Here is a 27,823-nt window from a genome sequence, read left to right on the forward strand (position 1 = left end):
CTTTTCACATTCCACCATCCATTTTAGAAGAACATAAACACTCACTTGAGCACTGGTGTTAGCTCACCTTTGCACTAATAGTTTGCATGATTGAATGAATGAAAGATTTCACACTAGTTGGTTTAAAGCAGTGTTTTTCAACCAGTGTGCCGTGGCACACTAGTGTGCCGTGGTAGATGGTCAAGTGTGCCGTGGGAAATTGCCCTCATTAATCATTAACTAATCTAAAAACATTTTCCATCTCCAGGATATCAGCTCTTTGTTCATCCAAACAGGCCCTGATAAAACACTGAGTTGTTAGGAATATAAAAGATCTTAAAATTACTTTTTCTTTGTGTTTATTTAATTCTATTAAAGAAATTTTGATAAGAATGACGCTACCGCGATTTCCCTGCAGCTATGACAGTTTGCGGAAAAGTCCCGTCCCTTTAACTGTCTCCACCAATCATTCTTGAAGGCTTAATCACATGTCATCAGTCTGACCAATCAGAAGTGCTTAAAGTCTTCACTTCCTTGTTCTTAATTCTGCTGATAAAGTCGCTCAGTTCTAACAAAAATGCCAGCTAAAGCTTTTCTTTAGCGGTGTAGCTTTCCACAGAGTCCGGTGTCAGACCGTGAAACAAGTGGACAATACAATGAAGCTCAGAGACGCGAGTCTTTCTGCAAGTTTTCGGCAGTTTTCACACTACATCTCCCATGATGCATTGGCTTAAAGGTGTCACAGCGCAGTGTCCCAGCGCACAATGAGTTGTCCTTGCGAAACGCCTTGAAACCACAACAAACAAACAGTTTCTAAATTTTCTAATTTAACTTTCATTTCATCTCTTAGAAAAAACAGCCGCAACTTCCTGCTTTTCCGGCCACAATTATCACAAAAATGCACTGAGATTGCGGGGGGGCTGTCGATCAATACAGACCATGAATCTCTGTTTTTTTTTTTTTGGATGCTGATGTGCCGCGGGATTTTTGTCAAGGTTAAAGTGTGCCGTGGCTCAAAAAAGGTTGAAAAACACTGGTTTAAAGGCATAGGTATGCGTTCGTGAACACTATCTGTTTTGTGTACATGTTGACATGTGGACATTTTTGCAGCTAGCAGGTGTGTTGATAATGTTTGAGTGTGTGTGAACAGGCCCCGCCCTTTTTGTACTACATTTGAACCGTACCGTAATGATAAACAACCAGTAAACTTGTCTGCTCTATGCTGCTTCATGGTCTTACCCCCCTTCCCCTCCTATTATCACCCTCCTACCCCCCCCCCCCCTCTCTTCTTCCCCTCTTTCCTTTTCCGTCCGGTCCAACACCAAAGATTTTCAAACATGATTGAAATTAATAAAGTTTGGCCTCAATTACAAAAGGGGTTTATTCAGACATACCTTTGGTTTGTCTGAAGGTGAATAACCCCTTTTGTTAAAATAAAATATGTCCAACACAAGAGGCCCTCAGCTCTCATCTGTTTGCCTAGCTGTTGGACAGGACAAGTTAAAAAAAAAAAAATAGATAAGAATGATTGAAGTGGGCCTTTAAAATGATAACGTATAGTTTATTTGTATTAACTGGCAAACACAAATACATTTAGTGTATATTTTCTTTGTACTTGCTGATCTTTTGGCTCCAGCTTGTGGCGGGGGGCTCGGCGTCCTCCCTGACAAAGAACGCCGCTGTTCCGCGCTCACTCCGGATCCTGACTCCGGGAAAGCAGCGCCGCCGCGGCGGTCCGGGCCGGGTTTTCCCGCCGACCACGTGCGGCCCAGCTGAGGTGACTGGCAGGACTTGTTTACTGGTGGAGAGACTGAGAAAGGAGACGGAGAAGCTGCGGGAGAGCGATAGCAAAGCGGGACGGGAATCCAAGTTTCCACTCTTCACCCGTCTTTCTGCGCCTTTCTTCGGTTGATTTACCTCATTTTCTCCAGATTGTAGCAGACAGGACGCTCACTTTGCGCGTATTTTTGTATTTTATTATTATTCGCCAGCTGTGTCTCTAGCGCCGACGCCTCGTTTGTTTTGGATTAGCCCGCTAACGCTAGCTTCCATCGGCTAATCTGAGAGAAGCAGCGTGGTGGAGTTTACTCACTTCCCGGAGCCGCGCGGGCGAACAGCGGACACTATTTTGCGGTTTTCTTCGTCGTGATTTGCGGGCAGAAGTGTCGGTTTCCCCCGGATTTCACCTCCTTTCCGCCGCTTCATGGATGTTGGGTCGTCAGCGGGGGTGACGGAGTTCAGAGGAAGGTCGTAGTTGGAAAGCTGCTCGGTCGGTGTCCGTGCTGCGAGTTTCCCGGGATCCCAAAAAGGTGACTTTAGTAGCAGAACAGCAGAGGACACCAGGCAGAAGCCCAAACCTCCAACTTCAGCTGTCTGCGGGAAAAACAAACATCCCAGGAGCTGAGCGTTAGAATCCCGGAGGACGCTCCCACTTTGGAATATTGTTTTCTTCGACCTCCGAACCCATCAGATGGACGCGGATTGCCGCCTAAGTTCCTGTGAAAAATGAGCGTTTTTACACCTAAACCTGCTACCAGAACCCGAATTCACGTTATTTAGGGGCCTGCAGTGGTTTCCACCGAGAAACTTCACCTTCATCACAAACTTCCTCCCGCTAAATTAGGGAGGGTGACTTCAGAGGAACTTTTACATTTTCCCTGTTTCTTTGGCTTTTTTAAATATTGACTCCGAATGAAGATTTTCAGACTAGAATTTCTTCAATGCTTAACGAGGGAAGCACAAATCCAGTCAAAATGAAGAGGCTGCCCGCACAAACGGTGTTTTTGATCTTCTGCACCTGCATCGTTTGCCATTGTGGACTAATAAACGGGGAAAGTAAGTCTTTTTATTCTACTATTTTACACGCTAACACTTCTGTTTGAATAACTGTTAAAATTCTAAATGAGGTGTATATATATATATATATATATATATATATATATATATATATATATATATATATATATATATATATATATGGACACTGTTTTATTGGTTGCTCATTAAAACACATGATTCTTGCTTTCTTTTGCCACAAGACTTGTGTACATATTCGCGCATGCTCAGACGCTTGCACAGACAATCTTGATGCTCGTAATTTCAACTGTTGCGGCTGCGCGTTAATGATTGATATTCCAATCATGTGTCGTCACATCCCCGCCCTTTTCTTTTCTGTTTTTTTTTTTTGCCGTCTTGCGCATTTTTTAGCGGCTTGTGATGGTTGCGCGCGCGCCTTCGGGGGCAGATAAGTAACTGACCGGGGGTGGTGAGCTGAAACTGGGAGCAGCAGATCTGTCCCAGCTTACCTTTGGAGCCGCGCGGCGGGGACGCGCGCGCGCAGCCTGGATGTAAACAAAACAACCGCCGAGCTCATTGTTTGATTAGAGCATGTGAACCAAAATACTTTGCAGGATTGACAGCAGGAAGTTTCGCGTCTAGATAGAAATTTTTTGTTGTTGCTCGCAAGTGTTTACAAATCTGGAATTCTTATTTTTTCATATTTTATTATAATAAAATAAAAAAATGTTTTTTTCTATAAACAGATATTTTAAAAAGAGATGCAAGAAACATTTTTGAACGTTTGAAACAATATCTCAGTATGGAATTAAAATGAGAAATGTTTTGATTTCTTTAAGTAATTATTGCGTTATCTGCATTTCAGTCCAAATTTTCATTGTAAATAAATAAATTCATGATGTAAAACTAAAAAGTTTCTTTGGTAGAACAAGTACAACTGTTTTCCAAATCAGTTCATTAGCTTTAAACTTGTTTTTCAGTGGTTTAACCTTTGGCCTACATGCGCCTTTGTTGGATTTTGTCTTCAGAGTTGTAGATGAGGTGTTGCACAAGTCTGCAGAATGTTCCTGCACATGAGCTCATTACAAGCTAGCAGGTACCGTGAAACCATCCAAAGTGGGAAACCACCTCACAGGCCGTTTTTCCCAATCCACCGTGTTGTTTTTCTCCCCGGATTGTCATACGTGTTCTTCGGAAGGGGGTGGTGGTGGGATTCACATTCTGCTGCTTTCTGTATGTCAGGTATGCAGACACAACAGGGGCCCCAAAAGGGGGTCTTTTCAGACTGCTAGCACCCCCCACTTCTTTATATTTGTCTCCCTGCTTGTATGAAGGAGCACGGCGCGTTTCATTGGCTGCTAACGATTACTCTGGAAGTAACCATATTTGGAGTTTATGGGATGTTTGCAAAAGTGTGGGTAGTGACAAACGTGCGCAAGATATTTCATTCAAGGCGAGGCAGCGAGCTGGCATTCCAGGAAATTGAATACAATGATATGTTCTAGTGGTTTTTCCCTCCTCAGTTGAAGTTTTTGTTCCTCCTGGTGTGTCGCTGCGATATTCCTGGGAATGATATCTGTAGGAATAGTTTTCCTTTCACTTCCAGGCGCTGATAAAGCCCCACAGAGCTGTCCTCCATTTGCTGTTTCACTGCAGCACATTTCTCTGGCACCCTTTACTGAAGTGCACGTTGGTATTTTCAGACAATGCTGTGCATGTTGGGGAATGCCTTTGATGTGGCCCATCATGTAGGTGTCGCTGTGTGTGTTTGTGTGTGAAAGTGTGTATCGCTGAAGCTCGGCCCCTGCAGGCTGTTTGCGGGATCTTCTCTCAGCTCCTTACTGCCCTGCTTGTGGGCAAAGCCAGTTTTGTTTGTTTGTGTGCAGATGAGTGTGTGTGTGTGTGTGTGTGTGTGTGTGTGTGTGCGTGCGCATACTGCTGCTTAAAGCTTAAGTGTGGGCTCTCTCAAAGCTAGTAGCTGTTCCCCCGAGTGGCCCCTTGACCCGCCACACCTCCACATCCCTGTATAGGTGTCTTGATGTACAGTTAATCAGAGAAAAACGTTCTGGTTTAAGGCTTTACATTCAAGTTTATCCGCTGTTTGTGGAGATTAAGTTCATCTAACCAACCTATTAACAAGTTTCTGATTCAATGTATTTCCAATATATATTTGTCAAAATTTCGTTCCAAGACCAAACAAAAACAGGCTAGTGGGAGTTTTGTAAGTAACAGGAGGTTCAAAAGTGAAATTATTGCCATATACATTTTTTTAATGAAACAGATAAAGGATCATCATCTAGACTAGTATATTCATTCGTTATGGTTAAAAAACATCACGTTTACTTTAAGTTATTCTATTTTTCATAAAAAGGAGGTATGTGCACAAGTGGGAAGTGAAAGGATGTGGTTTGAAGATCACATACTGATGAGACGCCATTCTGATTCAAAAGACTGTTACTGTATTCCAGCTGCTGCTGACCTCATGCTGTGAAGTTGGGGCGACTTTGAGATGGAGGAAAGACGTCTTTGGAGAGTATTGAGCTGAAAGGACAGAAAGTGTCCACAGATGTCACCTCTTCTTAGTTTTGTCGTGTCTTTCTGTGTAATTTTTATTGAGTTTGATCTTCATGTAAGTAGATGGAATAGTGGATGTTATAGCGGAACATAGACTAACACACAATAATTGAGTAGAAATGCAATGTGCAGCTTTTAGGCTGTTTGAACTCCAGGAAGTGTGGAAAGGTTTAAAATAGTCGACTTTTGCTGTTTTACCAGGGCCAAACTTTAAAAACCCGCTCCAATCATCTTTGGATGTGTTGTCAAAGCCTTCCCAGTGGTCTTTTAATTATGATTATGCTGTAGGGTTGGGCGATGTCCCTTAAATTGGCCGTTGACGATGTTTGCTGTCAACCATCGGGATGGACGATGACATCGTCGGGGGGGTGGGGGGGGGGTGTTGGTGGGTATTTTTACATTTTTCGTTCTTATATAACTGCTATTCGTTTTTTTGCTTTTTTTCATTTTATTTTCCAACTAATGACTCATCCGCGATGATCCAGTATAAACTGAGGGAAGTGACTTTAACAAAAAAAGTAACAAACAAAATAGAAAAGAAGTAGTCCGCTCGCGCACTTAACTAGTGAAGTGGACCGGTGGAGCGCGGACTTACAGCTTTGTGTTTGAGGGGAGGGGGGGGGGGTGCTTTGTTACATGAGCGCTATGTGTGGGAGATTTAAGACTGCGATCCATCCCGCAGCTCTAGGGGTACAAGCAACCGAACTCAGAACCGGGTCTAAAAGTGTGTGTCTGAGCACAGCTCGGATCGTCAGCACACACAGCGGTTTGAGCTTCAAAGGAGAAATGTCGCTCAGTCCTTAGAAAACATTCAAACAATCACGCGGATTTGTGTTTCCAGTCGTGTCCCGACTAAATAAAGGCTGATGTTATTCACACCATGCAGCACCACCCAAAGCTAATGTTGTTAGCCCGTGTTAGCATACTGCTAATCCTGGCTTCGTCCAGAAAAAGCCCTGACCACACGGATTAAAATTCAAATGATGAGCGAACAGGTGTTTCATAATAACCGTAACATTATTAAAAGCACGTTTAGAAGATCATCTCGTATTTTACCGAGCTGACATGTCAATGTATATAGCTGCTCGGCGCTGTTTAACATTGTTTTGTATTGAATTGTTACATTCAATAAAGTTTGAAAAAAAAAGCCGCTCGGCGGAATTTATATCCTTCCGGTTTTCAAACCCTACTGCGCATGTGCGAATGATTTATTCCGACCGAAATTGTGACCTTAGTGAACGTTTTTATATTCTGAAAACATTTTTCTGGGCCCATGTACACGGTTGGATTCTAATCCGACCATTGATCCCATCAAGATATTTTGTACATGTAACCGCGGCTTATGGTGTCGACGCGCAACGTGGCGGGGGCGTGGCATCACGATGGTGTTCTCTCCATCGGGATGTCAGTCACCCATCACGATGGACGATAATATCGTCCATCGGCACAACCCTATTATGCTGTTTTACCCCTAATCCCTAAACCTGTTGTTTTCTCTGACACAGTTTCTGCAGAAAGGTGGTAGATCATTAGAAATGTCCCTCTGAGTTGTGGGTGGGAGCAACATCGGTACGAAGCAACCCCGACCCCTCTTCCCTTCCCAAGCAGAGTGCTCTTGGCCCGCCCAGCATATTTTCCTGTCATAAATACAATTTTTATGATGGCATTTTTTTGTCTCTCCTCCTGGTTCACAATTTGAGTAAAGAAATACTCAGAAATGCAATATTGGGTGTAATTTTCTTCATATATGTCCTTCTTCATCAGAAAAATGCCACAAAACCATGTTAAAAATACAAAAAACACAATTTTTATCTGGATGGGTCTTTAAAAAATGTGACAAAGGAAATGGGATTTTTTTATTTTGTTCTTGTTGCAAAAACAAAAAAAAAGCTTTTTATCTAAAATCTGTCTCAAGGCAACACAAGTCCTTCCAAAGCTGTGCTTTATAGTGGTGAAAAACATTACACTAAAACTGGCAATGATTCACTTATCATATTTTTAACTTCAGTGCACAGGATAGAATCTCAACATGAAGCCTCATGTAAAAGTATCTTTGTCCTACAATGATACTTCAAGAGCCACTCCAATGAAAATGCTGTTTAACATGTCTCATGATGGAGGAAATGTGTAAAAGAAAATTCATTTCTGTGCATTTCTTATGAATCAGAAAATGAGAGAAGGTCACTGTAAAAGCTCTTTGGTGACGGTCGAAGTCATCTGGCTCTGCTCCATTCTGATGCATACCTGATGCACTGATGCAGCACAAAGAAGAAGAACAAGAAAACAACACTGTTTTTGTCTGACAGCATAATCATCATGAAAAGGCCACTGGAGTGCTCTGAAAATAGATCAACACAGATGAAGACATTTGTATATTTGAAGCTGAAAATACGTTTTTTCCTTTTTAAAGATATCTCTTTTTATTCTGAAATCTCTCTGGTTTACCCCACACAGGCAGTCATTTTCCAGCTCTTCACATTTGTCAAGGCGCTCGGCTTGTTCTCTGTTTGAGCAAAGCTGAGGCCGCACTTTGCAGGAAGTGTCCGAGTGTGCGAGGGCACTGAGTGCACGTATATTTGCATGCTGAGGGCGTCGCGCTGAAGCTGGCTTAGATTTATTTTGAGTGCTGTCATATGACAGGAGCAGTTTCACTCACAGCCAGCGGGTCTCCTGGCAGTCAATTAGAGCGCACACGTCTGCACGCGCACACGTCTGCACGCGCACACGTCTGCACGCGAACACGTCTGCACGCGCACACGCCTGTAAGTGAACACGTCTGCACGCGCACACGTCTGCACGCGCACACGTCTGCACGCGCACACGTCTGCAAGCGAACACGTCTGCAAGCGAACACGTCTGCGCGAGCACACGTCTGCGCGAGCACACGTCTGCAAGCGAACACGTCTGCACGCGCACACGTCTGCACGCGAACACGTCTGCACGCGCACACGTCTGCACGCGCACACGTCTGCACGCGCACACGTCTGCACGCGAACACACGTCTGCGCGAGCACACGTCTGCGCGAGCACACGTCTGCGCGCGAACACGTCTGCACGCGAACACGTCTGCACGCGAACACGTCTGCACGCGCACACGTCTGCACGCGAACACGTCTGCACGCGAACACGTCTGCAAGCGCACACGTCTGCAAGCGCACACTTCTGCACGCGCAAACGTCTGCACGCGCAAACGTCTGCACGAGCACACGACTGCACGTGCACACGTCTGCACGCGCACACGTCTGCACGCGCACACGTCTGCACGCGCACACGACTGCACGCGCACACGTCTGCACACGCACACGTGGGAACCAGGCGTGTAGAGTCCATCCGTTCACCTTTTCTGCGTCACAGAAAGATACGGTGATTGGAACCAAAAATCTCCAATTTGGACTCATCAGACCAAAGCCCAGTTTTCCATGGTCTGATGTCTATTCCTTGTGTTCTTTAGCACAAACAAGTCTCTTCTGCTTGTTGCCTTTCTTCAGCAGTGGTTTACTAGCAGATATTCTAGCTTGAAGGCCTGATTCACACAGTCACCTTTGAACAGTTGTTGTAGAGATGTGTCTGCTGCTAGAACTCTGTGTGCCATTGACCTGCTCTCTAATCTCACAGTTTTGATGTCTTCAGTGTGAATCTACAATTTTCATAGTCATGTAAATTAGGCCTGCACAATATACCGCAAATTTATTGTTATCGCAAAATCCAGCTCTGCAAAATGGATATCGCAAAAGACGGCAAATATCGCCATAAATTGTAAACCTTAAATGTGCTAAAAGAATCTTATGTCAGCTTGAACCATTTAACGAATCAAATAAATCCCTTTATGCATTTGACCAATCGGATGGAGGCCTATTATGTTAGATGTTTGTCACCTATGTCGACGAGCGACATTTGGAGTATAATTTTTAAACTGTTGCAATGTAATGGGAATGGTTATTTGGTTATTTTGCTATTTGTTTATATACCACAAATTATATTGTTATCGCAATTTTAATATCGCATATCGCGAGTTTTCCTCATATCGTGCAGCCCTAATGTAAATAAAGAAAACTCTTTGAACGAGGTGTATCCAAACCTTTGGTCTGTACTGTATGTCTATATTTACTTAAATCCAAAACAGTTCATTCATGTACAGTAAAAATTGGTATAACCATAGTCTTGGAATCATCTTTGTGGAAGTGAGTTATCAATGACCATTTTCAAAGTGAAAGCAGACATAATAAAAACAGAAGTAGTTAATGAAAGTCATTAACTCTTACAGTGAAAAAATCGACTTGCTAAAATATCATCTACAACCAGTTTATGTGGACTTTAGGCAGAAAAAGTTTCATAAATCCTCAGCATTTCTGCTAAAAGAAAATGCAGCTTAAATGCTACAGATGAGTTTTTTTCTCATGTCTGCGAGCTTCTCGTTCCTTCTCTTTTCTGAAGAAGCGATCCTCCTCGTCGCGCTTCCTCTTCCTCTTCCTCGCCTCCGTTCCTCCCTCCCTCCAGGTGTTTTTATGTTCAGGGGTGAGAGGGTTCGCTGTCGTCCCCTGATTTGCTGTTCGTCTCAGGCTGCAGATGCGCACAGCCTGCGGTCGTATACAGACCCACCGCACATCCACACCTGCTTGTCTGGTGTTCTGCTGTGGGAAAGCCTCTTGTTTTAAAAGCGTGTTGACCCCCCCACTTTGGCCTGTTCACATCCCTCCCCTCCCTTCAGGACAGTCAGGATTTTATGGGAGTAGCTGTTGAAGAGCAACCAGCTTTTTTTTAAAATGCAGACTAGATTAAGCTTTTCAAAGTCCTGAAGGTTTGCACTGCAAATACCTGCAAGTTATTTATTTCTTTATTTTGATGTTTTTGTTTCATTTCCTCTACCTTATCTGGGGCATTTAGGTTTTTAATTCATGAACTTGAAGCGTGGTAGATGCATCCTGATCTGCAATTGACTTCTCTGTTTATATTTATCACGTCCTGTAAATCAACTCAGCCTCCTTATATTTAGTCTGAACCCAAACACCGTAAATGTCCTGTGCAAACTGTCCACCTGCTCTGAGCTCCAGTTTAGAGACCAGAGACTCATGAAGGTTGTGTGAAACGTTGTTTTCTTTCTGTGAGTTTGTTGTGGACGTGGACGGTGGGGGCAGCAGCTCTGGTGTCGGTCAGACTCCCAGCAGTGGCTGGACGTGCCGCTGCTTCCAATGACTTCCTTTGGGTTCTGAAAAACCACTAGATTAAGCAACATTGACCCAGTTTGGGGGGGGGGGGGGGTCAGCTTTGCATACATGTACACAGCAGGGAAGATGCTAAGATTGTGAGATGATAAAAATTAGTTCTATTATTTTAAGCGATCATTAACTGCCTTTAAAGGGGAGTAGGAAGATGCAACTTCACATAAATTCACCCCTGTTGTGGTATCATGGTTGCTATGATCTGGTTTGTAGCTTTTATTTAGAGGTATTTATACTTTTACCATTCTAAATGCAGATTATTTAGTAATTATAGAAGTTTTAAAAAAATCAAATGGCAAAAATGAAGTTAATATTGATTACTAAATGAAGACATTTCATTATTCCAGGAATACTTATCACATATCGTATGGCAAGTAACAAAAATGGAGTGCTTATTGATTATGATCAGAAAAGATTATTACATTAATCCAGAACTGATGATTGTCATTATTTATTATTATATATATCAGGGCTGGGTGATATGTCCTAAAAATAAAATCTCAGATTTATACATATACATATATATATGTATATATATATATATATATATATATATATATATATATATATATATATATATATATATATATATATATATATATATATATATATATGTATATATATATATATATATATATATATATATATATATATATATATATATATATATGTATACATACATATATATATATATATATATATATATATATATGTATATATATATATATATGTATATATATATATATATATATATATATATATATATATATATATATATATATATATATGTATATATATATATATGTATATATATATATATGTATATATATGTATATATATGTGTATATACATATATATATATATATATATGTATATATATGTGTATATACATATATATATATATATATATGTATATATATATATATATATGTATATATATATATATATATGTATATATATATATATATATATATATATATATATATATATATATATATATATATATATATATATATATATATATATATATATATATTTTTTTTTTTTTTTGACACGGTAACTGCGGTATATTGTGCAGGCCTAAACTGGAAGTTCTTTTGGTGATGTTGTACTCACGTGGTCCAGTTATTATATTTAGTCAGTAGTTCCATATGCTATAGATCAGTGGTCCCCAACCTTTTTAACACCGCCGACTGGTATGACGTCATACAAAGTTTCCACGGACTGGTCTTTAAGATGTGGCGGACGATTATTGTAGCAATGCTATGATGAAGGAGGAACAGAGACATGACAAGATGAACTCTGAGCTTTTACTTTGACAGGCATGTCATAGTACATGGCACAGGTGTCATCATCCTCTCCCCTTCCCACACTCATGGTGCTAAAAAGAAGTACTGTCTGGTAACCCTTGTACTATCCTAGGCACTTTACCATTGGGAGTGGGGTCATCTAGACCCACTAGACAGTGCTCTGAACCTTTTTTCTTCAATGATTTGTGATCTTCACTGGTGTCCATGGATTACATGAAATCTTTCCACCTTTATCCACCTTTATCATGGTAGGGAGAACACGTCAATGTAAGGGGGGGGGGGGTCATCTAAGATAGCACCAGGGTTAAACGAATCATGTGTTGATATTTTGTCCATGCATACTCATTAGATCATTCTAAATGGTCTGTCCATTCGCTTTCATTGTGTTTATGATGGTTATGCTGCTTCCAGTCAGATGTATTTTTACATTGGAGCTTTTAACAAATCACATTTAAGCTGTCCTTTGTTGCTAGGCAGGATAAGGGTATTCACCATGAGCTGTGAAGGCCTCCTAATGCAAAATCAATGTCAGTCGTTCATTTCCTACAACCAATCAGATTTTGAGTTGGTGTCAGCAGGGTCTTCTAGCAGGTTTACGTAACAGTATTCAGACTTCCTGATTGGACAGAAGTTTCAGGAAGTCACATGCAGCCTTGTCCAGTTTGACACAGATCCACAGAGCACTTTTAGATCCGTCTCAGTTAAAAACAGACTGACTGTAATGGATCCATGGAGGATCTCTCCCACTGATCTCCTCGACTACCTTCATCAGAAAAATCTGTGAATCATGAAGCAGCCGTACAGATTTGTGTGTTTGGACTGACCGTCCCCGTGTCCACTGCATCTGTCCAATGGGCTCCAAAGCGAATTCAAACCTACACAGAAACACAACTGGGCTCTCAGCACTGGCCTTGATGGAATAGAAAAGGACTTCTTGATGGAACTGAAGACCATAATCTACATAATCTTCATTATACAATGGATAATGACAATAAAAGCTAATCTAATCTGATGGATTGTTTTTGAGGACAAAGAAGATGATGGATTTTTTTCTTTAAATCATTCTATTTTTTTTGATGAGTGAAGTGATAAATATAATAAATAATGTTTCCAATTTAGGTGGTTGTTTTCAATGTTTTGTGCTGGCTGTAGTTGCATAACGGGATTTGTTTACTGTTTACTGTTTTGTTTATTCAGGTTATTTAGAGGCAGAAAAACGGTTATTAAAGGGTTGAGTGATTTAGACGTAGTACTACTGAAGGCCCAGGTGTGTAATACACTGTCTGCCACTGGTACCTGGTAAAGGAGTTTTTCATGTAAAGCTGAATTGTTTGGTCGATATAAATCAGTCTGTTTTTCCCATTATGTCCTATCCAGACGATCTGAAAGAATTCTGCTTTGACATGCACTTTCCACTTATTTCCTCACATTGTGACCAGTCTATTTTCAAAAAACGGTTTTAATGACCATTCACCTGCCTTAATGGTAAAATAATCACATTTTTTTTATCAATGACATGTAAGGAAACATGGAAGATGTGGCACATCAAGAGCTAGCTAGCTTTTGCTTGCATAGCTAATGGTGACAAACATCAACAAGAAAAGAGGCCATGAAATGGTGCTGGTAAAGACAAAAAACGTTTTTTTAAAACAGAAACAAACCGTCAAAGATGAAATTAATTTTTTGTCTTAGCAAGTGTTTGCTTCTTTAAATAATAAGAATATGTTTAGTTTTAGATTATTTTTTATCCTATTATTTTATTAGAATTACATTAAAAAATATAGAAATTAAGATTGGTTTACGTTCAAATCTAAATCAGGGCTCCAGACTAACTTTTTTCACTAGGAGCACAGTGGCCCCCAACTGAAAATTTTAGGGGCACAACCAGAAAATTTAGGGGCGCATACCGTAAATCAACATGCTAACCAAATCTACTAATTTCCACTGTATTACTAATAAATACTTTAATAATAGATGCAGAGATTACAATGTGCTGTTTCTAATTCAGTGTCACATTTTAATCTGCACTTTTGAAGATGCAACGAGGTAAACTGACAAAAGCATCGCTGTCATGACAGTACAAATAAGTAAAGAAAACGGATGGAAATTTATGTTGGTGACACCAAATAAGTGCAGCCAAGATGCGCAATAAGCGTGTTTGAGATCACCCAGGTGGACTCAACGCTGCACAGATCACCTGGTGTGTGACATATATTTTTGCTTTTGCTCCAACATCTCCTGTCAATCAAAACAAAAATATCAGGAGAAAGGGGTGGGAGCAAGGCCCCAACCTGAGCGAACGCAGCTGGAAATTTAGTACTGAACTGACTGAAAGCTGCCCTGGCGACTACAAAACAATGCATTATGGGACATGTGTCCTGATGGTTTTTGTAGTTCAGTGATCAATCAAAATAATTTAAAATACCAATTGATTAAAAAAAGGCTACATACATTACAAGACATTAAAATAATCATAAAATATATAATAACACAGATCATACTGAGGGAGAGAGGAATATTAAAACTAAATTGAGTGGTAAGGACAACTCCAACTTCCTGTTGTCCTTCATTCGCCTTCACTCCCCCCCCTTGCCTGGTCTCCCCAACGATCCAGGCGCTGCGTTGGATCATCTTAAACACGTCTATCGTTGCATTTTCCCCAACGTGTTTTCAGTGTGTCTAAGACTAAATCTTGTCACTCGCACATATTTAAAGTTCAAGCCCCGTTAGCTGTCACGCATGTAGGTGTGGGACATTTATTCTCCTCAGCTGACCCGACTCCCGCGGGAGCGGTGAGCTGCCGTAACAGCCGTGCATAAACCGTTTGTGGTCGGGGGTGACACGCCGCCGTGCGCTTGACCAAAACCCTAAACCTTCCTCCGGGTCTATGCGACCCAGAGAAAAGTTCGGCACGGACTGCATGTATTTAGAAAATTACGAGCGAATAAATACGTTCTAAAGGAAAGTAAGGAACTCCTTAATGTGGTCCGGGGAGGGGGCTGATAGGTTTCCTGCTTTCAAACCCTGTCATTGTCACGCCCCCCAAGAGTCATATACCCCACTGTGATTGGTTGGTCAGCTCCGTGCACGACAATGAAAATTTGACGCATTAAAATTGAACTTTTTCATATTAAGGCGGGGGCCGCAAAATATCATCTTGGGGGCCGCGAGTTTGAGACCCCTGCTGTACACTCTGGCACTGGTACACTAGCTGCAGGTCGGAAGAACGAATCAATAGTTTGCTTACCCATAGTTCAGACGCACATATCAGGTTGTGATATTTTTCTCTGTTTCCTTCCCACAGATGTTTACGCGCACTCGATTATCTCTAGGCCCCTCCCCCTCCACGCATTTTAGCCACTCACAGTGACTTTCCCTATTCTTCTCACACGCAGTGGCCGCCTCACACACAGGCATCACGCGAGAGTGTGCTCCGTTTCATGAATATGTGCACGAGTGTGTGTGTCTGCCTGCGTGCGTGTGGGCTCGCGTCTCATTGATTATTTCATTGATCATTGACGTGCCCCTTCTACGTTTGATGTATTAAAAATACGGAGGATGGGGGAGGCAAATTTACTGGTCGCACATGTGCGACTGGATGTAAAATTTAGTCGCACACTCTCAAATTTTGGTCGCAAAATGCGACCAATTGGTCGCAGTCTGGAGCCCTGTAAATACCTTTGCTGACGATCTGTATGTCGACTAAAGCGAGGCCTCCCCCAGCTGTTCTCTGCTCCGTCTGGTCAAAACGTCGCTCATCGTGATCTCAAGACCACAGAGGATTTGGCCGTGACTCGAGAAAGGAGGGGCTCATCAGTAAACAGTCTTTTCATTTTCTCCCGGAAAAGATTCTTAACATTTTCCTAAAATAAAGCATAAATTAAACCAAACTGCTTTTAAGAGGAAACCTTTGTGTTTTTGTAAAACTTGATTCTAAAAACTCTTTTTTTTAACGGACAAGTTTGTTTCAAAAAAGGTGCCATTTAATCCTGAGAAGATAAGTGCTAAACTTAATTTAAACACTATTGCGGAACGTTTTATTGGTAAAACCGGATTTTTCCTTCGCCTGTGGTTACTGAAAACCTGATGATGCTTATATGATTTTTAACCAGCAATTAGGTTTCACGCCTCTTTGAGAAAAGCAGGAAAATGGCGGCATAGAGAATAAAAACAAAAGAATCGTTTCAAGGGTTGTGACAAGGGACATGGTGCTGAGGCGCTTGTGTGCAGTTTATGAGCCCACATGAAGCAATCCTAATTCCATTAGAGTTAAAAGAGTTCTAGATTAAATTATTCCGTCTTGTTAAATGACAACAAAATAAATTGAAGTAATTTTACAATACCACTGTGGCCGCAGACCTCCCGCTCTAGGGACTTTCTGTCAGACATAAGTGAATGATTTGTTAGCCCGGGGTGTTTTGGACGTTAACGTGACGTCAGGAGGCCTTCTAAGTAATACCTTGCAGACGTACAAAGTAGAAAAATAGAGGAGCAGAGCAGGAATGGAACATCAGGGAATGTCTGAGGAGGTTTTCTGTAAAAATGGTGCATGAGATGGGCTTTATGTTCATGAAGAAATCACAAGTCTTCATTGGTCACGTACACGGAACACTTTGGAATCTTGTCAAAGAAGGAACTTTTGATTTTGTTACAGGTTTTGGAGCTTGTTCTGCTTTGTTTCAGGATAGTGTAAAAGGTAAAGGAAAGGAGGAATTTAGGAAGGGAGAAAGTTTTTTTTTTTGCATTTTTACAGCAGTTAACAAGAGATGTTGGCCTAATACAGGGGTGTCCGGCCCGCCAGGTGGTTAAGTCCGGCCCACACATGAAGAGTAAAAATCATAAGGATGTTTTAAAAAGAAAGCAAGTTTCTAGTCCATTCCTGTGGTGAGTTACGATTTTTTAAAGAAATAACCGAAATGCGCAATTCCACCACTAGGGGGAGCAAAGGAAAAGCTTAACAGGTGAAACAACATTACTCTGCATGTGCCAAAAACGAAACCTAACAGCTTTGTGTCTGGGTAGGCAGTAGTTTGGTTCCCTGTGAGCCTCGCCACTGAAGGATGATCAGTAGTGACTCCCTAATGACCAAAATGTTGTCAAAAAGAAAAAAGTAAAGTCCTGAGCTTTCCAGGAATATGGAAAGCGTTTTTTTTTTGTTCACGGAGCTGAATGCAAACCTGCATGCTTGGTATGTCATCAACAGGTTATCCAAGAATATAACATTCAGCACCACTATGAGACTCTCCACAAAGAAAAGTTTCACCATTTGCAGTTAAGAAAAAAAAGATTTAGCAACTATTAGCTGGACCGATAAATAACATCTGGATTTATTGCAGCCGTGACGTCAGTGATGGAGCAGTGACAGCAAGCTACCTTATTGCAAACAAGTTGGAGCAAACATCCAAACCATTTTCTGATGGTGAACTTATTGAAAAATGCTGAAGGCTGCAGAAGTCTTGTTCCCAAAAAGCAGTCGACCTTAAACACGAGTCTGTCAAGAATTACGATCAGATCCAACATCTCTGAGGAAACATGGGCAGCCATATGAAGGAATCCAGTCATTTATTGTATTTTCAGTCACTATTGATGAAAACACCAACATCACAGATATGTACAGCTGTGCATATTTATTAGAGGTGATGAATAGACCGTCACAGTGGAGTTTCTTGAGCTGATGGACACAACAACAGCTGATGACATAGTCAGCTCTGTAGTTACTGTGCTGGACGATGTTGAAGTGAACTGGTCACATGAAGTAATTTTGGTCACTGATGGCGCTCCATCAAAGGTCAGGAAGAAGGCAGGTGTTGCCACAAAATTCAGGCAGAAACCAGGAAAAGATTCTTATAATAATGAATGATAATAATAATGGACATTTCTTGTGTTTTGCACACTTGAATGACAGTAAATGTGTTTCTGCACAGGATCTGAATCCTGATATCAATGGACGGGTGAATTTTCAGGAGAGAAAGGAGGTTAACTCCAAACTCTTATGTTCACAAATGTTTGCAAGTTTAATTTAGTGTAATTTTGTCATCGTTTGGACGTTTACATTTTAGGAAGATGTTTCATTTTTATCTGTAGCCCCTCTTGAATTTATTATCAGGATTGCTTCAGTGTCAGATTTAATATATTCAGTCTGTATAAAGTTGAATAAAAAACATTTTTTATAGTGAAATTAATTTTATTTAAGATCCATTGGCCTCTGTGAATGAATGTGTAATAAGAAATGATTAGGCTACCATGTTGGTTGAGGCATGTTTTCCAATTGGGTAAAAAAACAAGAATAAAGCTGTTTGCCTTTACGCTACTGGTCCGGCCCACTTGAGATCAGACGCGTTGAATGTGGCCCCTGAACCAACATGAGTTTGACACCCCTGGTCTAATATGTCCAGCATCTCTGGGCCCTTCTGTGGATGGAGAAACAAAAAATTCCGTTTTATTTCATGACCTACAAAATTAAATCCTGTTTTGTTCATATTTCTCTCTTCTGCATCAAATATTGAGTTTTTCAGCTAATCGCGTCAAAATGCTGAGTGACTACGGCCTAAACTAAAGCGCTTCTTACCAGAGTTTGGAGCTGGGAATCGTAGCAACTTTGATCTCAAAAGCCGACGGGCTACTTGTGAGAAAGGAGGAATAAAAAAGCTATTTGGGGGGCTCCTCCAGCCTCTTGCAGCGCTCTGGTTTGTGGGTCGGTGTTGGCTCGGCCTTGGCTCTGCAGCTGGAGCTGTGTGGTGTGAAGTCGAGTAGAGCAAGAGAGTTTTAGCCGTTTCATTTTAAGGCCTGAAGTTCTTTATCGCTGTGATGATGTGCTGATCTCCAGCCGCAGATGTATTGAGGTTGCTTTCATTCTGCCTTGTATTTCACTTCCCCTCTGGTTCAGTGTCACACATTTCAGAAGCTGACCAATGACGGAAGCGGATCAGTCCGCCTGGAGCAACCATGCTGTTCCATGCTGCTCACTTGAGGCAATTGCTGCGTTTCCATCACACGTACGCGCAAAAGGTTATCAGAATGCTAGAAATGTTGAAAAAACACAATTATGCATAACATTGTTTCCATTATACTATGGCTGCACGATATGAGGAAAACTCGTGATATTAGTAATCAATATTGCGATGACGATAACTTGTGGTATATGAACAAATAGCAACCAAAAACACAATTTCCATTTCATTGCAACAGTTTAGAAATTATACTCCAAATGAGAGGCGAACATCTAACACAAAAGTGCTCCATCCAATTAGTCAACAACTTCAAAGGGATCCATCCAATTAGTCAACAACTTCAAAGGGATCCATCCAATTGGTCAAATGCATAAATGGATTGATTTGATTGGTTAAATACTTCAAACTGCCATATGATTGTTTCAGCACATTTATTGTAACCATTTATTGCAATTTTCGCAGTCTTTTGCGAAATGGGTATTGCACAGCTTGATGTTGCGATAACGATAAATTTGTGATATATTGTGCGGGCCTACATTAAATCCTTAATTATGCGAATAAACAACACAACTCAGGTGATAAATCAGTCACAAACATGGTGACGGATGTGACCAATACTTTGATTTACAGCAGATAGATTCAAATTTCTGCCACGGCACTAGTCTCTTCATCTATCAAAGGAGACATCAGCGTCTTCTTCAGGCCGTGGAGCAGCAAGCTCCTTACACGTAAGAGCGGCTGTGGATGAAGCCATTTTGGGAAATGGTGGTTGGTGATTTACCAGAAGAGCTGTGGATCCAACAATTCCACAAGACACGCTCAACTTCAAATGAGCTGTGTGACGCTGTGGGACCTTCTGTGGCGCCCGCTGTGCAGTCTCCAAGGCCGCCACTTCCTACCAAGAAGCGCATTGTTATCGCTATCTGACTCATTTAATTTGAAAAAGGTTTCCATTTTGTGAAATATGTCAGTCTTTTTTTAACTTGTCCTGTCCAATAGCTGAGCAAACAGATCAGAGCTGAAAGATTTTACTGTTACAACATGAGTTATGACTCTTCTGACACACCAGAGGTATGTTTGAATAAACTCCTTTTGTAATCAAGGCCAAACTTTATTCATCCTAATTACAATTAACATTTTTGTGTTGGACCGGACGGGGAAAAAAAAGGAGGAAATAAAGAGAGGGGGGGGGGTAGGAGGGTGATTATTGAGGGGGGGGGGGGGACCATGATGCAGCATAGAGCAACAAGTTGATGGATATTTATAATAATTACTGTCAGGTTCAGATGTAATACACACACACAAATGTTATAAACATACCTGTTGGTTAAAAATGTTCACATACAGACAAGTCAACATGAACACAATTCAACTAATGTTCACACACGCATACTTACGCCTTCAGACCAACCCCTGTGAAATATTTCATTCAAAGTATTTGTATAAAGGTGACATAGCAGCTATGCTGAAGTGAGTGTTTATGTTCTTCTAAGGTGGATGATAGAGAAATATGTCAATATCGATACGCCTCAAGAACAGCTTCTTCCAAGAGCGAAAACCTTTTTTCCATAAAAGCGAGTTTTTTCATAATGTTGTTTCCATTAAGCTAATTTATCATCAGAAATCTAATTTCCCAATTTCATTGTCAATTGTTCATTGCCAAGACCTCGGAGCAGGAAGCTTGTGGCCCGCCCAGTGTGTTCTCTTTTCATATCGGTAGTGCCCAATAATAACCCCTCAGTCTGTTGTTTGTTTTAACCTTAGGGTGTATTCAGACTGGAGTATTAGGTTTGCTTAAAGTGAATCAGAGTACGTTTCCCCCTATAATGCAGAATACATTTTCATTCTGAATACTAGGGCTGAAACGATTCCTCGAGTTACTCGAGTTACTCGATTACAAAAATTCCTCGAGGCAAAAACTCTGGCTCGAAGCCTCGTTAAATTCCTATGACGCGCACTATACGCGCGGCGCAGGGATTTGATTGTGTCACACGGACCGTTTATTCACACGGACCTTTTGAATTTAGTTGGCGCGATGGCGGAGAATAGATCTATAAATAAACGGCAGAAATTGCCTAAAGTGTGGGATCATTACACACTTAAGAAGAGAACAAGGTGCAGTGTCTCTACTGCAAAATAGAGCTGGCATACCCGCGCGTGCCGCCGGCAGCAAGCGAGGGGCGGTGTCAGCCGCTCCGCGCCCCCTCCGCGGCCCGCGCTGGTCGCCGCGGAGGGGGCGCCGAAAGGCAGGGGCTGGGACAGGCGGTAGCTCGCCTTTCGGCGGACCGCGAGGCTTCTTTAAGCATTGCAAAAATAACAAAAGCATTATTTTTACACGAAATATAAACAATGATAATGATCAAATATGTTTTTCTGATTCTTTTATTTTTAATGGCCTTCCACTTTGGTGTTGTGCCACCCGTTCAAAGTCTTCTGCCCCCCCCCATACAAAATGTTCTAGCTCCGCCACTTCTCAAGACCAACTTAAAAACACCAAAAGTAACATTTGCACCAGAGCGGATCTTTAAAATCAAATGCTTGTTCATTTTACAACCACATCATTTTTGTTATGCATTATTTGTTTTGGTTGTTCAAAAACACACACAAATCGTTTTATCCGATTACTCGATTAATCGATCGATTAAGTGCTAGATTAATCGATTACAAAAAGAATCGATAGCTGCAGCCCTACTGAATACACCCAAAGGGACTCTGGCCCAAAACCAGGAACCGTCTTTCCATTGGTCTCTGTTTGTTTCCAATCAGTCTGAGCTTTAGTTCGCTCCAAGTTTCCTCAGTCTGAATAGGCTCCGTGTTCGGAGCGGAACAACTGGACTTAACGCCCACCATAGCTGTGTATTATGGGATGTAAATAGAGTTGGAAGGTATCAACCATGACAATGAAACACAGCAACTGATTGAAATGAGATCACATTCATGCAGGCTCATTAAAACAACTTTTATCGTGACACACATTGCTTCTCACACAGTTTCCCAACAATCTATACATCATAAACACTCATCAGCGTATATTCTTAGCCGTCGTTTCCTCCGTAACCGCCTTGCAGCATGCCTCTGTCGTACCAAGGTATGAAGTGTTGTACCGGATGTTGATACAGACGTTCAAAACTGCTCAGTGAAATATAAAGTTTGAATCAGTGGACTATCAAGGATTACAAAGCTGAGGACTTCCATTATTCTTTCTCCTATTGCTTTGCCTCGCCGTTGTGATTCCTGGCCAATGACTGTAAGATCATAGTCATGTGGATTTGTTTACAGTCTTTGGTTTTAAACAAAATAGTCTGCATGATGGCAGACTGAATACAGACCAAATGCTAGGTTCAGGACTGCACCCAGACCAATTTAAGCGGAATCGTTCAGGCCAACGGACTTTTCCGAATACGCCCTTAGTGTTCAGCACATCCTTGCATAGTTTTCCCCCTTATATATCCATTTTCACTGAGATTTCACATTATGCTCAAGTGTTTTCTATCCTCCAGCTTTACTTGTGTTTTTTGTCCATCTTTGTTCATTTGCAATGCATCTTGGGAAGAGTGGTGTCACGTCTATCCGTTATCACATCCTTTAAGTTGGGTCATATTCCACAAATTTGTGGATTTCTTTTTGCCTCTCATCTATCTCCAGGCTTTTCACCCATAATGTTTGCCAATGGGGTTAAGGGGGAAAAAGTAGCGGGTCTTTTGAGAGTTTTGACATGCTGTTTTTAGTTTGTTTCTCAGAGTTGCTAAATTCAAGTTGCATTTGCAATTTTTTTTCTTTTTCTCTCCTTAGTGCTTTGGTTTTAAGGTCAAACCAGTTGTCTGAACTAAAATTACATTTTTATAAATTAAACAAATGACAATAAGACAAAACTTTCACACACAAACGCTGTCTCTTCTATACCCATTTCCTGCTCGTCACGCCGTCCTTCCCCTTTGACTTAGTCTCGCCAGCGTCAGCAACATGTTGTGTTTTCGGCATGCTTTCTCTCTTGGAGTGTTGTCTGGCAGCAAACTGCCTGCATGTTGCTCTTTTCTATCTTTTGCAATCTGCCACAAACTGGCTCTTTGCCACAGCTGTAACAGGAGCCACTGTTGTATATAAATAGGCCGGGCCGTCTCCGTTTGCCCCACTCCTCAATGGGAAGCCGAGGCAATGGAGAAACAGGTGCTCCAACCCGCTGGCTATCTCACATTGTCCCTCCTTTCCCCACTGACAGCTTTCCCTTCATCTGGAATCAATTCAAAAAAGAAGAAAATCCTATTTTTATGACTTACTCTTGTTTTTTTTTAAAAGCAAGAACAAATGTTAAAAAGTATTTAACATATTTGTAAAGTATTTAACATATTTGGGCTACACTGGTTGATCTATCGATTGCTTTTGTTTTAGACCTGCGAATTGGTATATGTTAATCCACATTCTTCTCATGCAAATCCAAAGCATCATTTTGTTCCACAGAAGCCACAGATTTGCAGTTGGTACACGAGGAAGCTGTCTTCCCTTCTCAGGAGTTTCCAGTCAAAGCAACAAACAAATACTCTTTTTTCACTGGCAGTCCACTCTGCTCCGTGGCCGCTCTCCCAGGGTTTGTTCAGCATCTGAACTGTTGACAAATCTATAATCAGGGATGACATGCACCTAAGCTTACCAAAGAGAGGAAATTTCTCAGCCATAGTTAGCTGCCACCTGGTTTCATGCTGGTCAGGTCTGGTTTCACGCTTAGCTAATATGCGGCTGCCCCCGGCAACGGCAAAAGGCGGAGGCACGCTGCTCTGTGGCCGTTGAGGGCTCCACTCTCACCATCCAAAACTTCTGCCTTGATTTCACTTTCCTGCTGCCAGCTACCATTAGTTGATGCAGATTAAATTCACTGCAGGAAGCACAACTCTAAAAATAAGAAAGAATCTGTCTGAAATTGTAGCTTCACGTTCACAGAGCTTGCAGCTGTGGCTACGTGCTGTTGCGTCATAGTGGCATTTTTATGCTCAGGTCATTTTTAAAGGGAGGTTATTAATTTTTTCTTATGTTTTAAATAGCCTTTTAATTATTGAGGGTTGTAGCTAAATATTATTACTGTTATCGAGAGGAATGTTAAATTTACACCATTTTCCTTCAACCTCCCAAGTTTATTTTCCTTACAAATGAGTGATGCCATTGTCTACTTATGTACATATTTTGCGATTGGTACATTAGAACTGTCACTTTTGAGTTTTGCCTACCCTTTGCACTCTGTCGATGTTGTAGAAAACACTTTTTCCATTTGTCTGTCCCGCCCCCCCCTGCATAAATGCCCCCCCCCCCCCCCCTCTTGTCATTCCTGCTGACAAATTAAGTGTCAAGCAGGCAGGGAGGGCGGGTGGGTAGCCCACATTTCACATATGCAGGTCTACAGTATGACAGAGGGGTACAGTGCGTTCCGGGCGCCGCTCCCCCCCCCCCGGCTCATTAGTGGCTGATTTGATTGGGTTGTTTTTGTAATTTAGAGATCCCATGAGAACACAAGGCTGTCTGCGTTTGGGTGGTCCTTGGTGACAAAGGGGCCAAAGGAGGCGTCATGGTCATTGTTCCTGGACCCCCCACCTACTGTAATGGATGTCCACCATCACATACAGTTTGGTGGGGGTCAAAAAGACAAAAATATGGATTTAAAATGAGTCACTTACATTTTAGAGTTAACACTTTTGGACAATAGATGCAGATGCAATTACCCCTTGCGTCTTTTTTGTGTAACTTTTTCTGTAATGTTGTCTTTATATTGCCAGACTTTGCATGTAACTGTAGTCAATAGCAGTCCTCCAATCATGCATGTGGTCGCCAACCGTTCTGTAGGTTCCCATTTGGACTCAGACCCCCCCCCCCCCCCCCCTCCCTCTACTCCCTTCTTCTTGTCTTTGTTCGCAATCAACCCCTTCAGCTCTGACTCTGTCCGCCTTGGTTCCTCTTCAGCTATGACCGAAGCAGACAGGAGAGCTATCAAAATGCAATCCCCCACCCCCATCGTCGCTTCCTCATATATCCCAAGAGACCCCCCCCCCCCCCCCCCCCCCCAAACTCCAAGATGTTTGCAGGACCGGCTCTTGGCAGCGCCCTCCATCGGTTTCCCTGATGGCCCAGTAACACGCAAACTTTGTTCCTACGGGTTCTCAACAGGAAGTGGGACTTTAGCACAGGACTTGTTAACTTATCACCAAAAGTCTCTGGCTGTGTCCCATTTCCCACCCTACTCCCTAAGTACTAAAAAAGTGTTGGACTATGTGGTGCCCTGGATTTTAAAAGCAATTCAGACACCATGCTCACCCCTTTTTTTAATGCCGAATATGACGTCAGCAATTTCATGAAATCTATTCGATATGAGCGTTTTGCGACGATCATTTATGAATCGGCCGTCTTCTGAAGATAAAGACATTGATGGTTTATTAAAACATACAATTAAATACATTCTTTTGGCAAAACTTGTTCAGACGTAATACATTGTGGTCTATATTTGCCAATCTAGTGAGCATCAATGCACTTCTGGGAAATTTCTACAGCATTCCATTTTGGAGTTGTAGATTTGGACAGCACTACAAAATGGCGAACGCCCTATATAGTGCACTATGTAGAGAGTTTATGGTCACAGAGGTAAGTTAACCCAGTAAATGTCAACACTGGAGCTAAAGCTTAGGTGTTAAAGGGTTAATTTGCTCTCCCAACTGCTGTGTGTGAAATGGGGATACTAATAAGATGTGTATAATATATAATAAAAGTATGGAATACCTGTGACGTCTGTGAACAAACCAGTACTTCAACAAACTCATATGTCAGTTTACCTTCCTGTTTGCACCTTGTACCTATAGATGCACAATGATAAACCCTCCAAATCACCAACTCTTGGGTTTCTTTTGGACTCTACTGAAAGCTTTCTTGCTGCATAGATTTTCTCTTGCAGTCAAAAATGCTATAACAATTTCTTCTTGTCTGCAGAGAGATGAAGGGCTTCAGTGGGAGTGTGCAAAGCTAAAAGAAACGTCAAATTGTAGAGTTTGTACTGGAAATGATGGTTAAAAGCTGATTGACTTGGCCAACTCAACACTGGCCTTTCATTACAAAAATCAGAGTGGATTCAAGTGTTTGATCTGGATTGTTGGACGGTAAAAGACTGATCTACGGGAAAAACCAAGTTGATTCCTTTTAATACTTTTTTTATGAAAAAGGATGAACTGAAGTGAACTTTGAGGATTTTTAACCCAGTTTGACAGTTTTCTCAGCCTCAGGTCTAGGTTTTTTTTCAAGGTTGCACTACCGCTTGTACATCTAACTCTGTAGGCCTGGTTATGTTTATTGCACTTAAAATATTTTTGTCCAGTGATTAAAAGTTTTGATGGTAAAGAAAACTTCATATTTTTTGCATATAGTCAAATTAAAGGTAGCATATTCACGATGTAATATTTTAAAGCTATTTGTACAAGTTCGTTTGTTTTATTAACATTAGAAAAACTTTGTGAATTCTACTGAAAGACTCATTCCGATGTGGTGGTGCTGTTTTTAACACGTTCTTGTGGCATTTTTCTGATGGATATTTAGTTTAAAAAAGGTTTGAAAGAAAAGGCTACCTTCTTTTTATGCTCGTTTTAAAAGAAGTTTTCTTTGTATCGTCATTTTTGAAGTCATTTTGACTTTGAGCTATAGGGGTGTAACGATTCATTTCATATGATTGACGATACAATTCATAGTCCATATTTGTTCATTCAGAACCATTGGATTCGATCGGATTCACTGATTTCTGCTGTTGTTGCGTAAGTCCGTGTTTTCTTTGATCGTGTTTCACAATAGCGACCCGCTTAGTGCTGCAGGCTGACGGTGACTGAGCAGCCTGCAGGTCTGCTTGATGTTCCCAGCAGATAAGGCTGGATCAACCAGAGGTGTAGGGTTGCCGGTATCTCTTGTAATCACACCTGTTTTTGTACATCAGAAGTTTTGTTTTGATGTTTGCGGCTGTTTGTATCCAACAAAAAGAGGGCATGACCACGGCACAAGGTGTGGAATGTTGTTGTTTGCAGATAGTTGAGTCAACCGTAGCATTGGTTTTATTTTTCGTGTAAATGTACACTTTCCAGTGATTTAATAGGCATGGCTGCTAAATGTGGTTCATCTTTTAATATTTAAAGAAAATTAGAATGTATTTTATATAATCTATGAAAAGAAAAGTACTGGTTACATTTGTATTTGGTCCATAGTAGATGGTTTTATCAGAAGGAAAAAAAAGTTTCTGTATTTTGCTGCTGAAATGATTCATGTACATGCTCACTTAAGGAAGTACTCACTGATGAATCCTCTAGTGTGTGTTCATGCAGTGGTGATTTCAAGTGTGTGCTTGTGTGTGTCACTGATGCAGCTAAAGAGTATGAATGAGCCTGGAGAAGCGTTTTGCCTGGAGGCGTCGTTTCTTTTAACCCTCTCATGCCTGCTGCAGTAACATCAGTCAATAGTAGCTTTAAAAATTTTCAGATAACAAATATTCAGAGTGCAGTGGTCCTTCATGGATTATGGAAGTTGTGTTCTAAAAATAACTGGCAATAGACAAAATCCACAGTTGTAATCTTTATTTTTAACAATTATTCTAAATATTTTAAGGCTATAAAATCCCTCACTGCACACTTCATACACTTTTCTCAGACAGACGTTAACATTTTTACACTTTTCTCTTAAGTTCAAAACTTCATTGAAAAATGGCAAATGGCGTGTACTTGTATTGCTCTTAACTACCTTCCTTGAAGGTCCAAAGTGTTTTACAGTCACAGTCCCATTCATCCATGCAAACATTTACACACTGATGGCTGCTGAACACTGGAGCCAACCTATAACCACCAGGAGCAACGTAGGGTTCAGTTTCTTGCCCAAGGACACTTTGACAATTGGTGTACAGGACAAAAACTGAACCTGCTAACTTCTGTTCAGAGGATTATATAGTGTCATAAAAGGAAGACAATGATCTGATTGCAATTGAAGATTTAGG

The 27,823-nt window shown here is 41.3% G+C and overlaps 1 protein-coding gene and 1 long non-coding RNA gene across 3 annotated transcripts in view; one reads left to right on the top strand and one right to left on the bottom strand.

Annotated features, from left to right (window-relative positions):
- Positions 1-1,519: 1,519 nt before the first annotated feature.
- LOC110013545 lies at positions 1,520-2,005 on the bottom strand. The gene is made up of 2 exons (XR_002288688.2): positions 1,897-2,005; positions 1,520-1,789 (listed from the first exon to the last, which is right to left on the bottom strand). It is a non-coding gene; the product is annotated as an uncharacterized LOC110013545 (long non-coding RNA).
- Positions 2,006-2,211: 206 nt separating this feature from the next.
- Positions 2,212-27,823, top strand: part of LOC101168764 (insulin receptor) — an 89,500-nt gene continuing 63,888 nt past the window's right edge. For both annotated transcript variants that reach the window (XM_023954639.1, XM_023954641.1), the window contains exon 1: positions 2,212-2,814. In XM_023954639.1, the coding sequence (XP_023810407.1) occupies positions 2,700-2,814 (115 nt within the window). In that variant the 5' untranslated portion in view covers positions 2,212-2,699. The remainder of the gene's footprint in view (positions 2,815-27,823) is intronic.

Source organism: Oryzias latipes, chromosome 4 (genome assembly GCF_002234675.1).
Source record: "Oryzias latipes chromosome 4, ASM223467v1".
NCBI classification, from domain to species: domain Eukaryota; kingdom Metazoa; phylum Chordata; class Actinopteri; order Beloniformes; family Adrianichthyidae; genus Oryzias; species Oryzias latipes.